Source organism: Oncorhynchus kisutch, linkage group LG15 (genome assembly GCF_002021735.2).
Source record: "Oncorhynchus kisutch isolate 150728-3 linkage group LG15, Okis_V2, whole genome shotgun sequence".
NCBI classification, from domain to species: Eukaryota; Metazoa; Chordata; class Actinopteri; order Salmoniformes; family Salmonidae; genus Oncorhynchus; species Oncorhynchus kisutch.
Genome location: NC_034188.2, coordinates 38,870,532 through 38,890,367, shown reverse-complemented (window position 1 = coordinate 38,890,367; position 19,836 = coordinate 38,870,532). Strand labels below are relative to the sequence as shown.

Sequence of the window (19,836 nt, the reverse complement as noted above, 5' to 3'; positions counted from 1 at the left end):
TTGTGTGTCCTTATACTTCAGTCTCTGTGTGTGCGTGTATGTGGTAGAGCCAGCCAGCCATTGCCATGGCAACCCCATGCTGTCACCTGTTTGAGCGCTCGTTCAATCTCCACTCCCTGCGCCCAGGGCACAGCGGGGTTAGCCAGACAGTCGCCGTTGTTGCCCTTTCTGGCGATGTCAATGCGCTGCTTGTGCAGGTAGCGGAAGGCCTCCGTCATCACCTGCACCGCGTCGTAGGTCAACGCCGACGTGTACTGCAATAGAACAGAAGGGGAAGGGTGTGTAAGTGTGTTGGGGGGTGAAATGGGGACACAAGGGAGGGGAAGGAAGAGTTAGTGTGTTTCTGAGAGGGGTTGTGAAGGACGTCAGTGTGCTTGTCTGTGTGTGTGCAAGTGGCTGTGTGCCTGGGTGTGCACACACACACAGTATGTGTGAGGGAGAATAGGGGCAAAACTTTTCGAAGCCACAGCCACGTCACAGCTCCCGGGGATGGAGAAGTGCTAGCTGTGTCCCTCTCAACTCAGCACCCACGTGGATGTCTACTCACCCTAATCTTACTGTCGGCACCAGGGTACTCCTTCTCCTCCAGAGCCTCCCAAATCTGGTCAAATTTGGAAACCAACGGGTCATCGAAATCCACAATCTGGAAACCTGAGACGTTGGCTCCTCCATATTGGATTTTGGAGAGGTCCCCATCCACAAAACCCTGAAATGGAAAAACAAGGGAATCCAAGCACAGACATGAAATGGGAATGTTTGCTGTCAAACAAATGTCAGCTGAAAGAAATGGGAATGGAATTATTACCCAAAGCTAACTTATTTGGCAATACATAAGAGATTCAATTGGAAGACGATCACTCTGGTTTCTCAATGTCTCATCGCTATGCTTTTAGCTTAATAAATCAATTTTAGTCACTATGTTCTCCCTGAGATTCCAATTCCACAGCTGAGTTGTGAAAACTCACCAAATTTGCAATGATATAGTGGTAGCCTTTCACGTGTCTGCCAATGGTGATGACCTGGAGAAAAGATCAGATAGGTAAACAGAACAGATCATATATGAAACCATAATGACATGGAAATCAAACAAGACAGTCTCCATGTAATCATATTCCGTATGCTACAGTAGTCATGTGTGTTATTCTTATAGGCTTTATTTACAGTCACGAACACCTGCCACCTGCCAGTGCTATCACTTGTCAGTAACGAACCAAAACAGGAAGCCCATTTCAGTAATTACCTCAAAAGCCATTTCACTAACTACCTCAAATGACACACCTGCAGCTAATCCCACCACATGAGTGACACCTCCACTTAGAAAGCCAGTTACATAAAGAGATTTAAATAATAATTTGAATAAAAATGCATTTGTAAGTGACTTCCTATAGGCAGAAAACTGTGACCGGTTTTGATTATGTTTCTCTCAGATAAAACCTTTATCATGCAGCTGCGAGGGGAATACACATTGATTTCAGTGTTTTGTGAAACACACATCTGCTTGCCTTAAAAACAAATCGATGTACTCTCCCACGGGCCAGGGATGATTTATAAATTACCGTTTATGTAAATCTCTGTGGCCTTTAATTCCACTTTTGTTGCAGTTTAATTTAACAATTAAGGGGATTGTTGCAAGGCAGTCCACTTGGGGGGTAGGTGTGAAATGTTTGCAGGCAAGGATGACACTCACCCTCACAGGCAAAAACACACCAACAAGATCTCAACTGCTGCATTACACACACTCATCATTGCAGTCATCATAAGCTCAGTCATAGCAGAATAGCTGTTCAATAGAACACTGCTCTAACATCAGGGCCAGCACAAACTACCAGAGGACTGAGCTTTTATGTTTACCTGTTCCATAATGTCTTTGACTTTGTCCTGTTCACAGTCCAGGATGACCCGTCTCTCCTTCTTGTTCTCCAGGTCCTGGAAGAGGGAGCGGTAGGCCTCGTCTTTCCTCTCGTCCTTCAGGTTGCCCACGTTGATGGCGGTCACCTGCCACTTCCTTTCTGCAGCCGTGTCCAGCACCACCTGCAGTGTGGTCAGACCTGGACAGACAAGAGGGTCATGTTCATTGGACAGGATACTGACAAAACAACTCTGAAACGAGGAGACACAATCTGAACTTATCTCCAATAAGAAATTATTATTTTTGTTTTCTGTCACAAAAACATTTTCCTATGGTGTGTTCTAATGAAGCTGACCCAGGATAGGACACACAGGATTTGCCATAGTACATCTGAGAATACAGATCCTTACAGGGTTTTAAATTAATGCAAATAGATACAGTGCATTCGGAAAGTATTTAGACCCTTTGACATTTTCCACATTTCTATACGTTGCAGCCTTATTCTAATATGTATTAAATAAAAAACACATCTCCAGCAAATATACACACAATACCCAATAATGAAAAAGATAAAACAGGATTATACACATTTATTAAAATTAAATAACGGATATACCTTATTTACATAAGTATTCAGAACCTTTGCTATGAGACTCGAAATTGAGCTCAGGTGCATCCTGTTTCCATTGATCATCCTTGAGATGTTTTTACAACTTGATTGGAGACCACCTGTGGTAAATTCAATTGAATGGACATGATTAGGAATGGCACACATCTGTCTATATAAGGTCCCACAGTTGACAGTGTGTGTCAGATTAAAAACCAAGCCATGAGGTCAAAGGAATTGTCCGTAGAGCTCTGAGACAGGATTGTGACGAAGCACAGATCTGGGGTAGGGTACGAAAACATTTCTGCAGAATTGAAAGTCCCCAAGAACACAGTGGCCTCCGTCATTCTTAAATGGAAGAAGTTTGGAACCACCAACACTCTTCCCAGAGCTGGCTGCCCAGCCAAACTGAGCAATCGGGGGAGAAGGGCCAATGCCTGGGAGGTGACCAAGAACCCGATGGTCAGTCTGACAAAGCTCTAGAGTTCCTCTGTGGAGATGGAAGAACTTCCAGAAGGACAACCATATCCGCAGCACTCCACCAATCAGGCCTTTATGGTAGAGTGGCCAGACAGAAGCCACTCCTTAGTAAAAGGCACATGGCAGCCGCTTGGAGTTTGCCAAAAGGCACATAAAGACTCACAGACCATGAGAAACAAGATTCTCTGGTCTGATGAAACCAAAATTGAACTGTTTGGCCTGAATACTAAGCGTCACTTCTGGAAGAAACCTGGCACCATCCCTACGGTGAAGCATGGTGGTGCCAGCATCATGCTGTGGGGAAGTTGTTCAGCGGCAGGGACTGGGAGACTAGTCAGGATTGGGGGAAAGATGAATGGAGCAAAGTACAGAGAGATATTCAATGAAAATCTGCTCCAGAGCGCTCAGGTCCTCAGACTGGGGTGAAGGTTCACCTCACAACAGAACAACGACCCTAAGCACACAGCCAAGACAATGCAGGAGTGGCTTCGGGACAAGTTTGAGTGTCCTTGAGATCCCGGAATTGAACCCGATCTAACATCTAACATCTCTGGAGAGACCTGAAAATAGCTGTGCAGCAAAGCACCCCATCCAAGCTGACAGAGCTTGAGAGGATCAGCAGAGAATAATGGGAGAAACTCTCCAAATACAGGTGTGCCAAGCTTGTAGTGTCATACCTAAGGAGACTTAAGGCTGTAATTGCTACCAAAGGTGCTTCAACAAAGTACTCAGTAAAGGGGCTGAATAGTTATGTAAATGAATTGTAAACTGGGGATGATTAGGTGACCGACTTACAGCTGTAATTGCAGCAAAAGGTGGCGCTACAAAGTTTTAACTTAAGGGGGGCTGAATCATTTTGCACGCCCAAAAAGTTAGAAATATCCAATAAATGTCGTTCCACTTCATGATTGTGTCCCACTTGTTGTTGATTCTTTATGTTTGAAGCCTGAAATGTGGCAAAAGGTCGCAAAGTTCAAGGGGGCCGAATACTTTCGCAAGGCACTGTATAAGTTACATTACCACCATGATTCTAAAATTGATTAAATATGTTTTTGTTTCGTACCAATCTACACACACAATACCCCAAAATAAAAAAGCAAACACAGGTTTTTAGAAAGTTTTGCAAATGTATTAAAAATAAACTGAAATATCACATTTTACATAAATATTCAGACCCTTTACTCATTACTTTGTTGAAGCACCTTTGGAAGCGATTACAGCCTCGAGTCTTCTTTGGTGTTGATGAAGGTCAGATGGGGGGGCTTTGTGAAGATAGAAAATCGAGCAAATGTTTTTCCTCAGAACACACTGTAAGTCATGATTACTGTAGGGTCATTATGACTCAGTTAAGGTTGACTGTTTCTCTGATGCCCATTAAAATAAGATAATTTGATTTTTTTCTGATTTTAAGCTCCGCTCAACATGAGCTGCGGGCGATGCGAGGCGATGAGAGAATATTGTTTATTGCTCAATATGGCAAGTTGTTAGGCCGATGCGTGGGGTAGAATGGAAATATACAGTATTCAGAAAACATCTTCACAGAGTGGAATGGATTTGGTTTATCCTTCGTGATGCATGTGTATTGCATGTTCTGACTCAAAGAAGGGTACTCAACATTGCATGCGAGAAGCATTTTCACGCATTATGGTTTTAGAAAAGACTTATCTTCCTGGGACAGTTAGGAATAACCACACCCTACCATACCACCAACTTTACCATAAATTGATACCGTTCTACCATCAAAGAAATACACTATATACAGACAAAATGATGTAGACACTCCTTAAAATTTGTGGATTTGGCTATTTCAGCCACACCCATTGCTGACAGGTGTATAAAATCAAGCACACAGCCATGCAATCTCCATAGGGACACATTGGCTGTAGAATAATCTTACTGAAGAGCCCAGTGACTTTCAACGTGGCACCGTCATAGGATACCACCTTTAGAACAAATGAATCCGTCAAATATATATTAAACACACATTCCCTAGCTCATTTAGAAACATTCAAAGCAAAACAAACTCAATAAATGGATTGACACACTCCATTTATAATGAATGCTACAGAACCCTCTTGGAATTTCCTTTTGGTTGGAATGGAACACTTCAATCAAGAGAGAGAAATTCAAAGCCAACATAATGTATGAAGTCATAAGCATTCTTGGGAGTCAAACAAATATTACATTTTCAATAACAAATGTCAGAGGTTAATCTTCGAATGCACAATGTATAAAACGTAAACAACATGACAGAACTCATGTAGCATAAAAATCATTATGGACAGGATGATATAATCTTATACTGACCACATACTTATACAGAACCACACTCTTGGCATTCGATACGCCATCCCATCTGGTTGGCGCTTAGTGGGACTATCATTTGTTTTTCAACAGGACAATGACCCAACACACATCCAGGCTGGAGTGCTGCATCAGAGGACCTGGCCTCCACAATCATCCGACCTCAACTCAATTGAGATGGTTTGGGATGAGTTGGACCGCAGAGAGAAGGAAAAGCAGCCAACAAGTGCTCAGTATATGTGGGAACTCCTTCAAGACTGTTGGAAATTAATTCCAGGTGAAGCTGGTTGACAGAATGCCAAGAGTGTGCAAAGCTGTCATCAAGGCAGGGGTGGCAGGGTAGCCTAGTGGTTAGAGCTTTGGACTAGTAACCGAAAGTTCAAATCCCCGTGCTGACAAGGTACAAATCTGTCATTCTGCCCCTGAACAGGCAGTTAACCCACTGTTCCTAGGCATTGAAAATAAGAATTTGTTCTTAACTGACTTGCCTATTTTAGATTCTTCTTTGAAGTATCTAAAATATATTTTGACATGTATAACACTCTTTGGGTTACTACTTTGATTCCATATGTGTTAGTTCACGTCTTCATGAATAATGTCTTCACTATTATTATACAATGTAGAAAATCATTTTTTTTTTAAATAAAGAAAATCCCCTGAATGAGTAGGTGTCCAAACTTTTGACTGGTACTGTAAGTCAAATATTGGGTCAATAATGATGGTATTTCCCCCTTTGTTTTATATGTTTGCAGCTCTACTGTCTTCACACTTTCACTGTTTTTACACATTAGGGTATCCATGTCCTTCTTTCTCCTCAAACCCTGGCCTGTATTGATCTTTGTAATGGACACAGATCATCCAATAGTATATCTCTATGTAACATACTGTAAGTGAAGTTGAAACACCATACACATTGGTAATCAACATTTCTGTGAAAATGTTCGCATCATTCCAAATCGTCACAGCCTTGTATGCCATCACCAACTAAGAAAAACAATAGACCAATCGAGTTTCTCCTTCATGTTTCATTTCCCAAACAGTTTGGGCATGTCTAGCTGAGCAGATGTCCCATGGAGCCACCTTCCATCATGGTGTGTCAGCTGTCATTTGGTAGCTGACAGGCGGGCTGTGGAGACAGCTAGCACCCTCGGAGAGAAGGGGGGTGAGGCTGAAGGACAGTCAGAGAAGTGCTCTCAACCACAAAACATACAGACACATCCAGAACCTCTCTCTAGAGTCTAGACTAATTCAATATTCAATCCATTGTAAATAGAGGCAACCACGCTGTGAGTTCAGTCAGAATATAAAATGCTGTATTCAAGGTGTGCACCTATACTTGCAGTACCTCTTTCTCTCAACTAAAGCTAAAATTCAAACAATTGCAGATAGAGATAAAGTGCACTGCGGGATCATTTTGAATGTTAAAGTAATTCTGTATCGGAGGTGTTGACCTTATTGTTTCTCATCAATGTGGTTTGGTGACATACTCTCTACAGTTTTTCTTTTTTTACGTGAAATGTGTTTCACAAAACAAGACAACTAACAGCATGATAAAGGGTGGGTTAATGTCCCCAGGCAACCATAGGGAGATGGGAAACAAAATCTACAATGACAAAGCCATGTCATCACAAAACACTTCAGTGAGAGGATGATCCCTGACTTCCAAAGAATGCCAGTTGTAGCTTTAGCCAAATATAAATGGGGTGTATTACATCTTCGTGGTACAATCTGTGTAAATCACGATCAAGTGTTAGTCTTACATGAACAAGTTTGTATATACATCAAGTTTTCCAGCGACAGATCTAGGGTGGTGTGAGTTCCAAATACACCCTTATTTAGCCCCTCCTTCCGAGGCAGTAGTATGCACTTCAATAGATCTGAAGGGATTTAAATCAAATGTTATTTGTTACATGCTTTGTAGACAACGGGTGTCGACTAACAGTGAAATGCATACTTACTTTTCTAGAGTTAAAGATACACTACAGTGTGAAAAGTATGTGCTCGTCGAACATCTAGATGTTGGAACATTGCTGCGGGGGCCTTGCTTCCATTCAGCCCCAACACCATTAGTGAGGCGATTAGGCCTGGCTTGCAGTTGGTGTTCCAATTCATCCCTAAGGTGTTCGACTGGCTTGAGGTCAGGGCTCTGTGCAGGCCAGTCAAGTTCTTCCACACCAATCTCGACAAACCATTTCTGTACGGACCTTGCTTTGTGCATGGGGGCATTGTATGCCATTGCATGGGGGCATTGTATGCTCTCGATGGCTGTCCCACGCTTCATATTCGTCGACAAAACCCACTGACTCCAGGTCAACTATAAGTCTTTGCTAGGTAAAGCCCCACATTATCTCAGCTCACTGGTCACCATAGCAGCACCCACCCATAGCATGCACTCCAGCAGGTATATTTCACTGGTCACCCCCAAAGCCTATTCCTCCTTTGGCCACCTTTCCTTCCAGTTCTCTCCTGCCAATGACTGGAACAAATTGCAAAAACAACTGAAGATGGAGACTCATATCTCCCTCACTAACTTTAAGCATCAGCTGTCAAAAACTCACAGATCACTGAACCTGTACATATTCATCTGTAAATAGCCCATCCAACTACCTCATCCTTTGCACCCCTGTATCTCTACTTGCACATTCATCTTCTGCACATCTATCACTCCAGTGTTTAATTTCTAAATTGTAATTACTTCGCCACTATGGCCTATTTATTGCCTTACCTCCCTAATCCTACCTCATTTGCACACACTGTATATATATATTTTTCTATTGTGTTATTGACTGTACGTTTGTTATTCCATGTGTAACTCTGTTGTTGTTTGTGTCACGCTGCTTTCCTTTATCTTCTCCAGGTCGCAGTTCTAAATGAGAACTTGTTCTCAACTGGCCTAACTGGTAAAATAAATGTGAAAAAAATATATACACTGTTCAAAAAAATTAAGGGAACACTAAAATAACACATCCTAGATCTGAATGAATGAAATATTCTTATTAAATACTTTTTTCTTTACATAGGTGAATGTGCTAACAACAAAATCACACAAAAATGATCAATGGAAATCAAATTTATCAACCACTGGAGGTCTGGATTTGGAGTCACACTCAAAATTAAAGTGGAAAACCACACTACAGGCTGATCCAACTTTGATGTAATGTCCTTAAAACAAGTCAAAATGAGGCTCAGTAGTGTGTGTGGCCTCCACGTGCCTGTATGACCTCCCTACAATGCCTGGGCATGCTCCTGATGAGGTAGCGGATGGTCTCCTGAGGGATCTCCTCCCAGACCTGAACTAACTTTGGACCAACTCCTGGACAGTCTGTGGTGCAACGTGGCGTTGGTGGATGGAGCGAGACATAATGTCCCAGATGTGCTCAATTGGATTCAGGTCTGGGGAACGGGCGGGCCAGTCCATAGCATCAATGCCTTCCTCTTGCAGGAACTGCTGACACACTCCAGCCTCATGAGGTCTAGCATTGTCTTGCATTAGGAGGAACCCAGGGCCAACCGCACCAGCATATGGTCTCACAAGGGGTCTGAGGATCTCATCTCGGTACCTAATGGCAGTCAGGCTACCTCTGGCTAGCACATGGAGGGCTGTGCGGCCCCCCAAAGAAATGCCACCCCACACCATGACTGACCCACCGCCAAACCGGTCATGCTGGAGGATGTTGCAGGCAGCAGAACGTTCTCCACGGTGTCTCCAGACTGTCACGTCTGTCACATGTGCTCAGTGTGAACCTGCTTTCATCTGTGCCAATCTTGGTGTTCTCTGGCGAATGAAAAACGTCCAGCACGGTGTTGGACTTTAAGCACAACCCCCACCTGTGGATGTCGGGCCCTCATACCACCCTCATGGAGTTTGTTTCTGACCGTTTGAGCAGACACATGCACATTTGTGGCCTGCTGGAGGTCATTTTGCAGGACTCTGGCAGTGCTCCTCCTGCTCCTCCTTGCATAAAGGCGGAGGTAGCGGTCTTGCTGCTGGGTTGTTGCCCTCCTACGGCCTCCTCCACGTCTCCAGATGTACTGGCCTGTCTCCTGGTAGCGCCTCCATGCTCTGGACACTATGCTGACAGACACAGCAAACCTTCTTGCTACAGCTCGCATTGATGTGCCATCCTGGATGAGCTGCACTACCTGAACCACTTGTGTGGGTTGTAGACTCCATCTCATGCTACCACTAGAGTGAAAGCACCGCCAGCATTCAAAGTGACCAAAACATCAGCCAGGAAGCATAGGAACTGAGAAGTGGTCTGTGGTCCCCACCTGCAGAACCACTCCTTTATTGGGGGTGTCTTGCTAATTGCCTACAATTTCCACCTGTTGTCTATACCATTTGCACAACAGCATGTGAAATGTATTGTCAATCAGTGTTGCTTCCTAAGTGCACAGTTTGATTTCACAGAAGTGTGATTGACTTGGAGTTACATTGTGTTGTTGAAGTGTTCCCTTTATTTTTTTGAGCAGTATATATATATATATATATATTATTTAAAAAAAAAAATTGTCAAGCTGAAACAGAAAAGGGCCTTCCACAAACTGTTGCCACAAAGTTGGAAGCACAGAATAGTCTGGAATGTCATTGTATGCTGTAGTGTTAAAATGTCCCTTCACTGGAACTAAGGGGCCCAAACCATGAAAAACAGCCCCAGACCATTATTCCACCTCCACCAAACCTTACAGTTGGCACTATGCATAATAGGGGCAGGTAGCGTTCTCCTGGCATCTGCCAAACCCAGATTAGTCTGTTGGACTGCAAGATGGTGAAGCGTGATTCATCACTCCAGAGAACGCGTTTCCACTGTTCCAGAGACCAATGGTGGCGAGCTTTACATCACTCCAGCCAGGGCTTGGCATTGCTTATGGTGATCTTAGCCTTGTGAGCGGCTGCCCGGCCATGGAGACCATGGCTCTTCCTTAAACACACACATGCCAATTCACACACACCAACGAGCCACCACACACACCAGTGAACGCACTACACAATCGGTTGCTATGGGTACTGTATGTGTGCATCTTTGACCTAATTAGAAATAGCAATGTGATGATGAAATATGCAAAGAGAGCCAGAGAGGGCTCTTCAACCAGGGACTGAAGCATTATAGCATTTTCAATAAAACATGCTGTTAAACTTGTTTTCTGTAGCGAACACTAGCACAACATTTTACTTCAACTTGCACTGTAGAATCAGCATCTTGATTCCCACATATAACATGTGCTAATTGGACCTTCTGAGACTATTGAGTTTCTCTTGATTCATATAATGTAGTCAATGCTAGCACACATTCCACTCCAACTGACATTGTAGCATTAGCATCTGCATTCCCAGGTGCTAATTGGACCTTCTGAGACCATGGTTATGGTAAAACCTATTCAATGTAGTAAATGCTAACACACACTCCACTGTAACTAGCATTGTAGCAAAATCATCCTCATTCATCATAGCATATTCTACCGGAACGTCTATGGCTATGGAGATTCTCTTGAGCCCTATTCAATGCAGTCACCGCTGGCACACATTCCACTACAGCTAGCATTGTAGCATTAGCATAACTTTCTTCATAACATCGGACCATCTGTGGACATGAATTTCATTAGCTCTATTCAATGAAGTCAATGCTGACACACATTACACTCCAACTAAAATGGAATACCTAGTCAGTTGTACAACTGAAGGCATTCAACTGAAATGTGTCTCCCACATTTAACCCAACTTCTCAGAATCTGCGGGGGGATGCCTTAATTGACATCCACTTCATCAGGGGCGGCAGGGTAGCCTAGTGGTTAGAGCGTTGGACTAGTAACCGGAAGGTTGCAAATTCAAACCCCTGAGCTTACAAGGTGCAAATCTGTCGTTCTGCCCCTGAACAGGCCAGTTAACCCACTGTTCCTAGGCCGTCATTGAAAATAAGAATTTGTTCTTAACTGACTTGCCTAGTTAAATAAAGGTAAAATAAAATAAAAAATAAAATCAGCGCCTGGGGTACAGTGGGTTAACTGCCTTGTTCAGGTGCAGAACGACAGATGTTTTACCTTGTAGTGGAACTGCCTGGTATGGCAACTGCTCGGCATCCCACAGCAAGGTACTATAGAGGGTAGTGCGTACGGCCCAGTACATCACTGGGGCCAAGCTTCCTGCCATCCAGGACCTCTATATCAGGCAGTGTCTGAGGAAGGCGCTAAAAATTGTCATCCACCCTAGCCATAGACTGTTCCCTCTGCTACCACACGGCAAGCGGTACCAGAGCGCCAAGTCAAGGTCCAAGTGGCTTCTAAACAGCTTCTACCCCCTTAGCTATGAGACTCCTGAACAGCTAATTAAATGGCCACCAGTACTATTTCCATTGCCCACCCTTACGCTGCTGCTACTCTTTGTTTATTAAAAACTGTGCATAGTCACTTTAACTCTACCTTTATGTAGATATTGTAACAGTTTTCGTAGATGGAAACTGTTACAAAGCACATGTGTTCATGATTTTATTAACTGAACACTGAAATACAAAAACAACGTGAATAAACGCAATAATTGAAACAGTCCTGTAAGGTGCAGAAAATTAAACACCCACAACCAAAATGGGGAAAACAGGCTACCTAAGTATGATTCTCAATCAGAGACAACCAACAACACCTGCCTATGATTGAGAACCACACCAGGCCAAACACATAAATACAACGTAGAAAAAAGAACATAGACTACCCACCCCAACTCAAGCCCTGACCAAACTAACACAAAGACATAATAAAGGAACTAAGGTCAGAACGTGACAGATATTACCTCGACTAACCGGTGCCACCACACATTGACTCTGTACCTGTACCCCCTGTATATAGCCTCACTAAAGTTATTTTACAGCTGCTCTTTAATTATGTTACGTTTATTTTTTACATCTGTCTTTTTTAGTTAACATTTATTTTTCTTAAAACTGCATTGTTGGTTAAGGGCTTGTAAGTACATTAAGCATTTCACTGTTGTAATAGTCACATGTGACAAAGAACATTTGATTTGAAACAGTTTGGGCATATATTATGACGACATTTTGTGACGTTTGTGTTTGTATTGGTGTTTGGCAGCGTCGGCAATGTTTATCTCGAGTCTAGTCGAAGTTGGGTAGCCGGAATCTACGCCCTTTCATCTGTGATTGGTCTACAGTAGGGATTCTTCAATTAAATGTTTGTCACTCAAAGACAGATGACTACTTTTCATGCACATTTCAGAAATACCGCACCAAACATCTTAATTGCACGACTAAAACCTTCTCGGCAGAATCGTCAAAATTAACTACGTATTTCTTGAGTCGTCTTAGTTTAATTCGGACTATTTTGAAGAAGTGTACTGGTTTACGACGTCTTCAGAGGGACAAACAGTCATATTGCTTTTTTTCTTATGTTTTATGGGAGAATGCGAGCACAGATGTTCACTTCGCCTAGCAGGGTTCTGCTAGGAGCAAACCAAACCTATGTATGCGGACACCTTAAGAGGATCAATGTGAGGATCAATGTGAGAAAGAGCGAAAGAGAATATAAGATCATGAAATGAAGGGGGATGAAACATAGGTGAATTAAATAAACATAGAAATAGAGTAAAGCCTGTATTAGCCAGTGGCACGACGCAAGGGAGAATCAACAAGGGGCTATGGGTTCTATGGAAAATAATGAACAACATGGAAGGTGTGAACTGACCTTCCACGGAGTTTAATTCTTTTCCAGAGCATGCATAGAGCCCCGAATTGACTATCCCTTTTATACCATGGCTATAATTTAACACATTTGCCAGTAGAAATGTGTTCAACATCCACTGAAGTAGCTTGCTAGTTTAGCTAATCAAACCATGAGGAGTCCTAGCTTAACATTGTGAAAATCGAATTCAACAATGCCAATAACGTTTTCAATTCGACTTTTGCTCTCAAAAGCAGTTCAAACATAGAACATGTAAGAATGAACTACCACCATTGAATTCTACCATGCAAATATACCGTGAGTTATCGGGAAATAACGCAGGCTCTAAAATGCCTTCAAGCAAATCAGAAACAAGTATTCAACAAGGCCCAATGAGGTGTGGTATATGGCCAATAAGGGGTGTGTCCAGGCGGAGTGTCTATTGCTATTATTAACTGGTTACCAATGTAATTTGAGCAGTAAAATAAATGTTTTGTCATACTACTTTACAGGGTATTATAAACAGGGTTATTCAAGCCCTGAATGCTGATTGGCTGACAGCCGTGTTATATCAGACCGTATACCATGGCTGTCAGCCAATCAGCATTCAGGGCTCAAACAACCCAGTTTATAATACCCTGTAAAGTAGTCCTTACACACAGTGGTAATATTCCCACCTATTCTCTTTATTAGGTCAGTCTTCCATTCTACTGTGTGACTATGGCAAGCCTGCCTTTAGCTTTTATCATCCGGTATTATCACCTACCGGTACTGCCAATCTAATTCACTCTCATTTAGTAATATTGGAAATGAAGACTAATAACATCATGTAATGAAACGTTTATCTTATTTCACCTTTCAACTATCCTTATGCAACCCCAATAATATTATGCATATTCCTATTTGGCCTCGCAAGCCACCTTGATCTCACAATCTGTGCAGGGACAATTCATGTAAGCTTGCAAGATCAGAGTGGCTTGCGAGGCTAATTACTTTTGCCCCCGGTACTTAAATGAGACTATGGAACTCTTTGTCCTAGACCTTGTAAACCTTGCTATCAGGATAGTCACATGAAATGTAATTCTTTTTGGGGAAATCTACACACCAAAATGGTTCTGCGGCTAAACCTTTTGGAATCCGTAGAACCCTTTTTGGTTCCAGGTAGAAGTATTTTTGTGGAAAGGGTTCTACCTGGAACCAAAAGGGGTTCTTCAAAGGGTTCTCCTATGGAGACAGCCGAATAACCCTTTTTGGATCTAGATAGCACCTTTATTTCTAAGAGTGTAGACGTGTCCTTTTCAAAGTAGTGTCATACGAAGTGGTGTCATCACAATGGGTAAATACTGTCTGACATTGCAATATCCTCCAGAGTAGCAACTCAATGCATCACACTTAGTCTACTACATGAAACAGAAAACAGGAATACTGAAAAACGTCAACAATGCTGAAAGCCTCCATGCAGATAGACAAAAATTGCTGGGGATATAACAATCACTTCACCTGAACATTTCTGGAGTGAATAGAGCTATTCCCAAGTTTTAGACAATTCAAATGCAAAGTCATTCTCTAGCAAGATGTTTAAAAATGAGTGTTCTAATGAGGAGTTCTACACAACAGGAACCAACATTAGAAAAAGTTACAAATATGTAACTTTTTCTCTGTCTCAAAATGTGCATCAGCCAATTGAAATGGCTGACGTAATTACATGTGATAACATGCTACATCTTAGCTGTTCCCATTAGATAACCTGCCACATTTAGCCCTGTATACTGTATACTAACCTGCATTGCTGGCCGTGATTTATCCGGTAACATATCCCATATCAGCCAATTAAAATAGTCGATGTAGTTGGACGTGATCCAACACTTCATGAAAGCATACTTAACAGAAGTGCAACAGCACGATCTGATAATCAAAACAATTAGATCACATGCATTTGACTGACTGGTCATATAGCACACAGTGGAGAGCATTTGTCTGGCTCACAGTGTAGAGTGAGCGTCTGGCTCACAGTAATTGTTGCAAGGGTTTGAATCCCACATGAGTATTCTCTTCTTATAAATGTAGAATTACATTTATTGTTAGTGTGTTGAGAAGGGAAGCAAAGCCAACAGCTTGAACATGAAGATTACAATGCATTTAATAAGAAGATAATGCACAGCCATTCAGATAAACACACTGCTGTGGCCTAATAGGGATGCTGCATAGGCTACATGGATGTGTACACCTAAATGTAGGCATGCAACGTTTTAGATTCTTTCTTTTTTTTTACAATCATCTACTTTGTCACATATGTGTTATTTGACGATAGGACCAACAGTGGGTCATTTCTTCTTCAAATAAAAACCTTGCCCTGAAGGGGAGTAGAACTTGCGGCTGTCATATCTTGTCATATCTTGTCATATCTTGCCATCTATGGGCACACCACCAATTAACGAAAACAGTAATGGGATGAACTACAGGTATTTGACAAGACCACAAGTGTCTTAGACTTCTTTTTTTTAATGATGTACGAATATAAATGTACATGTTGTGTAATCCTCCTACATCTTTATTGCTTTAAAGCACATGAAGGTGTGTGAAACAGATAGGCAAAAACATGGGATTTTCCTCATATATGTGAAAATGTGCCTTTTGAAGTCAAGGGTGCATCATTTAATATTGGGACACAACACTTTACAGACCAGGGGGAACAAAAGTAAACCTTGAATTTTGAGGTTGTCCCTCTGGTGACCAAGTTGACCTATTTTAAGAAATGACAATGGGTGGTGGATATAAACTCTTTGATAGGCTGCTGAGGAATTTGTTAATGGATATAATCACGGGCAGCTGTGCAGGTAAAAAAAAATGGGAACAGCTAAAAGTTTAAAAGTCTTTTTTTTTCTTCTTCACAACCCAGCAGCTCCCCAGGACCAGTGGATGCCACTGCCAAATTGTCTAAATCCCTCAATGTCAGGTAACTTCCCCCCTACTTTGCTGCGAGCCATGATAAGCTCTTACACAGGAGGTGCGATTGCCCAAGCTGATACTATCTGACAAGTTGTTTGTCATGCACCACAATGACCTGTACAAAATGTCATTCTAGTATCTTGCTCTGTTTGGAACTGATATGAACGCCCTCTGTGTCTAGAAAACATGGTGGTTTATGTCCATGTCACATCCAGCACATGGCAAACAGCCTAGAAACATAACCTTTGCAGCGCATATACCGTTCTTATCTTCTCTCGTGTTTGAGTGCTTTGTAATTAGATTTAGGGCTCGATTCAATCGATCCGCTTTAGCCAACATCCGCATAGCAGTTGTTTTGGTGGTGTCGGAGTTGGAACTGCGTTAGAGCTGTCGAATCCACAAGTGGCTACCTAAAGCGGACATTACAATTGGCTGCACAAAGTCGCATTAAGAAATATCCCATGCAGCCTTGTTTACAAGTTTGAACTCTAGAATCTATATAAATCCTCATTATTTAGTTTAATGCTTATTCAATTTGAGCGTAATTATTTCTATATAGCCTACAATTTCTCATTATGAATTTTAACACGAGTGGGGCAGGTGTGGCTTCGTGGGGCAGGTGTGGCTTCGTGACAATGGTCGCAAGAGCAGCTGCTCAGCGATTTGACAGCTCCAACACAGTTCCACCTCTGACACCGCCAAAACATCTGCTATGCGGGTGTCTGTTATTGCCGGTAAACGCTTGATCTGATTGAATCTAGGCCATAGTTGTGTTGACCAGAGGGCGGTCGCTCCACGAATACCTGTGGAGGTGTAATTTGAATGTAATGTAATTTTATCACAGTTGGGTGTCATACACAGTACAGTACGTGTCTTCTTTTCAACCTTCAGTTTTTGATAGCCTTTTTGAATATACAGTAACTCCAATGTCAACTTTAAATATGGGCAAAAAGCAGTGTTTTTAAAAATCTGTAAACCCATACGGTTCCACAGTTCCTTGAGATGTATATAGGCTGTGGGCTCTGCCCCGGTCAGTCCCTAGTCACACCCATAGTCACTTTCTGGTTTGAGTGTTAGGAATGGGGAAGCCATCTTGACTGAAATGTTTGTAACTAGAGATACTGGATATGGTGACGCGTTGACTATGTCTCCGCCCTAACAATGGGATTCGTTTTTGGCAGACATTGGGTGGAGTAAACCCTTTCGCTTTGCCCCTTCCTTTCTGTTGTAACTAGGAAATGATTCATATTTTTAAAGCCTAGTTTTCTCAACTTCACACAAGTGAGAACATTTTCAAAGACGTCTTTAAGGGATATTGTATTTACTATCAAGAGGTTTTCGCTGTGGACTATAGCTTCTAAGGACCAAATTTGGGATTTTTTTTTGCAGGATTGTGGGACTGAACCGAATTTAAAATTATATTTCATTGGACATTGTTGCTCAACTGAAACAGAGACTTGAGTTAGAGTTCATTTGCAATTCAGACTGAACCAATGGGGGTGGATTGGCCATGTGGCAAATGCGGTAGCACCACAGGTCCCAGAGTGGTGGGGGGGAAATGCATCTATGGCCTAATCTGGTAAACTAACCAGCTAAAACTCTCAATCTTATATGGTAGGACAGTATTAATCAGTTGTTAAAAGGTTTAATATTGGATATGATGGGACCACAGTTTTTCTAATCAGGTCACATAGTTTTTTTTTTAATCTTAGAAAAACTCCAGGCCTTGAGGAGGATGAAAACCATGTAAAACAGCATAAAAATGTAGACTTGTTCAAAATAATTATATTTTAAAGCTAGAATAACAGGGGTTTTACTCTACACAGACACAGAGACAGCAACACGAGTGGACAATATAACTCACAGGGCTGAGCTTGCTTTATGCAGGTTTGCATCTTGTAGACTTGCCCTCTGTAACTGTAGGCCTAATTAAAAATGAATTTACATATGTCAACTATTGTTTGATTAATTCCAGTCAATAATTTTGCATTGGAAAAGGTCTAGGTAGCCTAGTCAGCCTAAGTTTGAATATAAACGAAATTTGATCCCATTCACATTGTCTCCTGACACAAACAAATGGGCTACACATATACAACGTTACCGCTATGTTTACTGGCCAGAGCATAGTAAACTGTATGCAATTGTTTTTGTTAGAAGCTTACAGTTGACTACACTAAACAATCATCACTTTTTTCGTGCAATACAACATGTCAGATCGATAATGTTTAGGTGTAGGCTGCTACAACATTTATTTAAAGACGTTGTGCTTGTGTCTGTCAAGAGTGATATGTTATCACGTTCGCTAAGTAAATACCGGAGGAAAGTGGAGAGCGCGCATTAAGCTTTGTGCATTGTGCCCTGCCCCAACGAGCTGCGATTTCCATGAACCTGATTGGTCAAGACATGCACAGGGATTGCAGCAGCACTCGGATGTGAAGGACAGAGAAATTGTGCGCCAGTTGACAAATCACGAGGCATAAAATAAAAAACAACACTTTGCTATATAAAATAAAAATTAAAGGGACACCCGAACTGCGGCGGCTCATGGGCCTTTTAAGATTATTTTTATGATTTTTTGTGCCATTTCTCTGTTGTCATAATAATATTTAATGAGCATTCGGCTAATCAGTAGGCAATGGCGGTTTTCTGAGGTCGCGTGAATTCACATTCAAATGCGCATCAGCAAAAGACCCGCTCTGACTCTGTCATTATTATGCCAAGATTATGGATAAAACATTTTTTTAAACAAAGGAGTTGCCAAAAAATAGCTCAACACTGCGAGACACTGCTTTAAATTTTTTCTACTCCTTTTCTAAAAGTACATTTTCTAAAGGTTCTGGTTCTGATGGTCTGAGTGCTGACTGTGTCTGTAAGAGATTAGTGTTTAGCACAGACAGATCAGCTACTCCTGCAGAGGACAGTGCAGTCAAGGTAGGAAGAACACAGAAAGACACACTGACACAGATGTAGCCTACTGCTGCCAGTTAATATATTTGCATCATATGATGCGAGCTTTGTAGGGCTAGGTTTAGTCCTGACTGAAGGTCATAAATCCTATAGAATGTCAAAGCTCTTGTTCCAACCCAATACTACCACACCTGACTCAAATAATCAAGGGTTTGATTTATTGATGAGTCAAACCTGTTGTCCTGAGGGTCATTCCACATGAAATCAATCACCTCAATGACCACACCCCTTTTGATTTGAACAAAACTTTCCATACTTGTGGCATTTTCATTTAAATAGGGGTAGATTCTGTTTTATAAGGTAGTACCTCTTACCTCTATCACTGTCGTAGAGATAGGCAAACTTATCCCACTTGTAGTACTCGATAAGGCTGAGTAGGGGTCCTTTGATGTCAGGCCTCATCTGGATGATGAACTGCTGAGTTCCGTCCAGCGGGAAGCTCGGGGTGATAAATGACACATGGAGAGTCCCGCAAAACGAAGTAATCGTATTGACCGACTTCTTGTCGTAGAATCCAAAGATGGCATAAACTCCTCTCGAGAACTGGGAACAGACTGAAACGAGAGAAGATGCAAAACACTCATGGGGTTATGTATGCTTAAGTCTTGGGTGACAGTGTGACATTTAGATAAGATGTATTGTCTGTTTTCACAGAAATGTTCTTTGTGCCATTAAAACAAGCACATCCCAGGACATAAAATGGAAGATACTAGAAATGACCGATACTGTGAAACATTTGGCTTCCAAAAAGTGCTGTAACAAATGAAAGTTTGAACGTTCATGAACTTTATTGCTACCTTGTAATGTCTGGCATCACACATTAATATCTAAAGCAGCCTTTGCCACTGGAGCAGCTGGTTTTAGCTGATGAATGTATTATTGATGTCCATAAGCACTGCCTGGGGAGTTTTTAATTCCAACAGTAAAATATTTGCCAGCTACTTGTTAAACTTTAATGGGCTTCTATTATAGAATTCAATACAGTGGGAATGTATGGAGAAGAAAGTTCCGTATCAGT

At 41.9% G+C, this 19,836-nt stretch overlaps 1 protein-coding gene across 4 annotated transcripts in view; it reads right to left on the bottom strand.

Annotated features, from left to right (window-relative positions):
• Nucleotides 1-19,836, bottom strand: part of LOC109905282 (glutamate receptor 2) — a 65,810-nt gene that overhangs the window by 20,229 nt on the left and 25,745 nt on the right. For all 4 annotated transcript variants that reach the window (XM_031790233.1, XM_031790231.1, XM_031790235.1 and 1 more), the window contains exons 3-7: nt 19,133-19,372; nt 1,852-2,048; nt 966-1,019; nt 548-706; nt 87-254 (exon numbers count right to left, since the gene is read on the bottom strand). In XM_031790233.1, the coding sequence (XP_031646093.1) occupies nt 87-254; nt 548-706; nt 966-1,019; nt 1,852-2,048; nt 19,133-19,372 (818 nt within the window). The remainder of the gene's footprint in view (nt 1-86; nt 255-547; nt 707-965; nt 1,020-1,851; nt 2,049-19,132; nt 19,373-19,836) is intronic.